The sequence below is a fragment of the Protopterus annectens genome, chromosome 3.part1 (assembly GCF_019279795.1).
Source record: "Protopterus annectens isolate FY-2018-M chromosome 3.part1, PAN1.0, whole genome shotgun sequence".
NCBI classification, from domain to species: Eukaryota; Metazoa; Chordata; order Ceratodontiformes; family Protopteridae; genus Protopterus; species Protopterus annectens.
The window spans coordinates 1,079,808,448-1,079,812,365 of NC_056732.1; the positions used below are offsets into that span (position 1 = coordinate 1,079,808,448).

General features: G+C 36.6%; 1 protein-coding gene across 1 annotated transcript in view; it reads right to left on the reverse strand.

Annotated features, from left to right (window-relative positions):
* Positions 1–2,072: 2,072 nt before the first annotated feature.
* The window catches only part of TMEM70 (transmembrane protein 70), a 798,264-nt gene continuing 796,418 nt past the window's right edge, over positions 2,073–3,918 (reverse strand). The window contains exon 3 of the mRNA XM_044067220.1: positions 2,073–2,767. Within this exon, the coding sequence (XP_043923155.1) occupies positions 2,319–2,767 (449 nt within the window). The 3' untranslated portion in view covers positions 2,073–2,318. The remainder of the gene's footprint in view (positions 2,768–3,918) is intronic.

A 3,918-nucleotide genomic window follows, 5' to 3' on the forward strand; every position in this document is an offset into this window, starting at 1 on the left:
AGACAAAGCCAAAAATGATAGGGGGGACAAATAGGGACAGATTTTAAATATTGCTCTTGCAAACTTAGCAAGTTGATAGAATAATATGTTTTGCATTAGCATGAATTCTCTGAAGGATGTGGAGTCAAACTCAAATGTTTGTCATTATTAAATGACTTCAATCCTCAACTATTTGCCAGAAAAGTACAGATTTTAAGACGAACACACCAAAAATATGAGGAAAAAAATCTGGACATTCTGTGAAAATCTGTACAGTTGAAAAGTGTGAATCACATATACACAGAAAAGTACAGATTTTAGGAGGAACACACCAAAAATATGAGGCATAAATCTGGACATTCAATCACACACACACACACACACACACACACACACACAAACACACACACACACACACACACACACACACACACACAAACACACACCTACACACACACTTCCTCATTCATACCTGCATTCACTCACAAATCGCTCTCTCTCCCGATCAAACACATGCACACAGCCACTTCCTCATTCATACCTGCATTCACTCAAATAGCTCTAACTCTCTCCCGATCAAACACACACAGTCACTTCCTCATTCATACCTGCATTCATTCACACATCGCTCTCACTGTCTGTTACACCCACACGCCACACACCCACTTACACATTCATACATCGCTCTCACTCTCCCGATCTCAAACTCACATGCCACACACCCACTTACACATTCATTCATACATCACACACACAGTCACTTCCTCATTCACACCCGCATTCATTCATACTCTGCTCTCTCTCCCGATCTCACACAAACCCCCACATGGCCGCTTCCTCATTTATACCTGCATTCATTCACACATTACTCTCACTATCCCGATCTCACAACCACACACACCCACTTCTTCATTCATTCCTGCATTCACTCACACATCGCTCTCACTCTCCCGATCACACACACACACACACACACACACACACACACACACACACACACACACACTCTTTTGCTTTCATGCATGCATTCACTCGCACACACAGACACACACACATTCATACAGGCATTCACTTACCTGCAATCAGCTGCTAAGCTTCATGGCTCCCCTATAAGGAAGCCGCGGCTCCTCCAGGGTGCCGTGGCGCACAGTTTGGGAGCCAGTGCAGTAAACCCATTTTACTTCGAGTTTATTTTAAAGTAATTTGTAATTGATATGCATTCCTTCAAGTATGTAACTTTAAAACACCATTCAAAGCTTCTTTGTTTACTTCATCCATGTTAGATGCTGTTTTTTAAATCAACTAGAAAAAATAACCATGTGATCAGTCCAACAATACGGAGAGTTTTGAGATAAACAATTAGCGGCCAATTGTCATAATGTGCAGCACTTGAGAGTTATACATATGCACAACAGAATAGGGCCATTGATCTGTTAAGTTCACAAGTTGCATTGTAGGAACAAAAATGTGTGCTCAGAGATGGAAAACACAACAGACTCCTAAAGCTCTCTCTCTAAATAAAGCTGCAGTGCTGCAAGACAAATATCTAGTACAAGTAGCTAAATTAAACTATGGAAAACAGATAAGAGAAAGACAGTTCCAGAGTTAAATGTAATTCCAAGAACTATTAAGTTCTACTTACCTAAATGTGTTCTGAATGTGCAAAGTTTTTCAATGTGATGTACATACTTCATGACATTTACTATAGTGTTATGCTTAACTGAGATTCGTGTATTGCAGTGCAAGCTACCTTTCAGATATAAAAGCACTACTATTTTTTTGTCAATTTACAAAGGGATGATAGATATGAACTATATACATTTAAATTCTAATGAGCTAGCTACCGATTTCATGTCATGAGGTACACAGAAGTTTAAATGAATTCTCTTAGAATACAAACTTCATGGAACTTATGCCACATCTCGCACATCTCCTGCAGAAATGACAATGACTTCTAAGAAGACTATAAAATCATATCACATGGCAAACTGATTGGTTGGACATTAAAATCAAATTATAGAGCAGCATATTGATATGAATATAAAACTCTAATTAAAACAATAACGAATAAATAATCACAACATTGAGCCGAATTAGATAAGTATGACTTATAATGCTTCTTATTGTTTATGTCTGGTACAGGTTTCTTCCTTTAGGAAGGAAGATAATTTAATCGCACAGCAAAAATTCCCACTTTTGGACACACACTACCACAAACGTATATTCAAACACATTAAAAAAAAACAAATTTCTTTCTAAAAGTAACAATGTATCTTAACCATTTGAAATAAATGTCTCTTGTTTCTAAAATTCTAACACAAAATATCATGCTCTAGATTCTACCGGTCTTTATCTGATTTATCAAATTCTTCAGCATCAAATGCAAATGGTTTATCATAACCCAAAAGATGCTTGTAGTCACTCGTATCAAGAAAAAGCATTGGATTAATAAGCATGGAGCTGTTCTTTGCATAAAATGTAGTAAACATCTTGCTGACACCAGGAATGGTCACATCACTCTGATGAAAAACAGTCTTCTTCTCAGCAAGGAAAACACTGTATGTAATAGCTGTGTAAGTATCTGTAACACTATTGTGGTACAGTCGGACAACATAACCCTTTGTGATAAAATGTAGTGCAACAGGAGTTATAAAAGTGAATAGTCCTACAGTGACATAAAAGGCAGCCTGCACTATTATGCTGTGGTATCCAATACCAGTCTTGAAAAGAATGTAAGGCATCACACAGAGACTGCAGACACTTGATGAGTAGGAGAAAAGCTTGACACCTAGACAGTGGGAAAAACAGATCTGCATCAGTGATCACTAACAGATACAAATTCAAATATTTCAACTAATTAATTTTAATCATTCACAAACACAGAGAAAAGGCTCAAATTCATTTATAATGCCATCCTATGCAACTCTTCAGCTATCACTTCCAAGTTATTAATTTATAATAGAACTGTTTACCATATAGATGATTACGATCAGGTCTCCAAACATAACCAGATTATGTGTTGGAGATACTGACCCACGAGATTTACCATGAGAGAAAAGCTCAAAAGGTGAATCTTGACCACTATGTCAAGAACACACAACTGGTTATGATAGGAGTGACATGATCATTTAATTTTAATTTATTTTATTTGTATTTGTTTACCGAGAAAGTCCAGCTAGGCTGGCTTGTCCATTTTCAATGGAGACCTGGGGAAAAAGGTTTGTTAACAATATCAGAAAGCATATTACACAGTACAAACAGTAATGCAGCTGTTTACAGTAAATAATTAAAAAGCACAGTACTTAGTTTAAAAGTAACACAACACTTTCAAATAAAGCACTGTTTACTGGAAAGAAAATTGTACAGATAAGATATACAAAAACACAAATAAATGGCATACTCATAGATATTAATGTACACAAGTGACATTTTAATAAATACCTTTTTTGTGGAATTTAAGTCAACTAGGTATAGATTAAGATAGGACAGATGATTGCGGGAATATAGAAGAAAGATGGGTACGTAAAATGGGGAATTGGGGTGTATGCTTGTAGGAGTCTGGAGTGAGGCAGAGGGGGACTTTTTCAGGAGGAGTGGGGCTAAAAGTAAGGGAGATATGATGTTAAAAACATAGAAGAAGAAGAAAGGTTACTTATGGTATTTAGTGTTAAGAGTACAGAATCTGAATAGTTTAAATTAGTTTAGTCAGCTGAAGTGCATTAAAAGAGGCAAGTGTTTTGACTATGGTGTTTTAGTTGAGTTTTTAAATATTAGTGTGTCTGTCTACCTTAAAGTGACTGGTACAGAATTCTACTTTTGGAGACTGAGTAAGAGAATAGTGATCTATCAGCAGTATTTTTGAGTTTACTTAAGGCAAGAAGGTGCTGGTCATCTGAGAGTAAACAGCAGAAAGGGGAATGTAATAATTCTTTGTAGTGC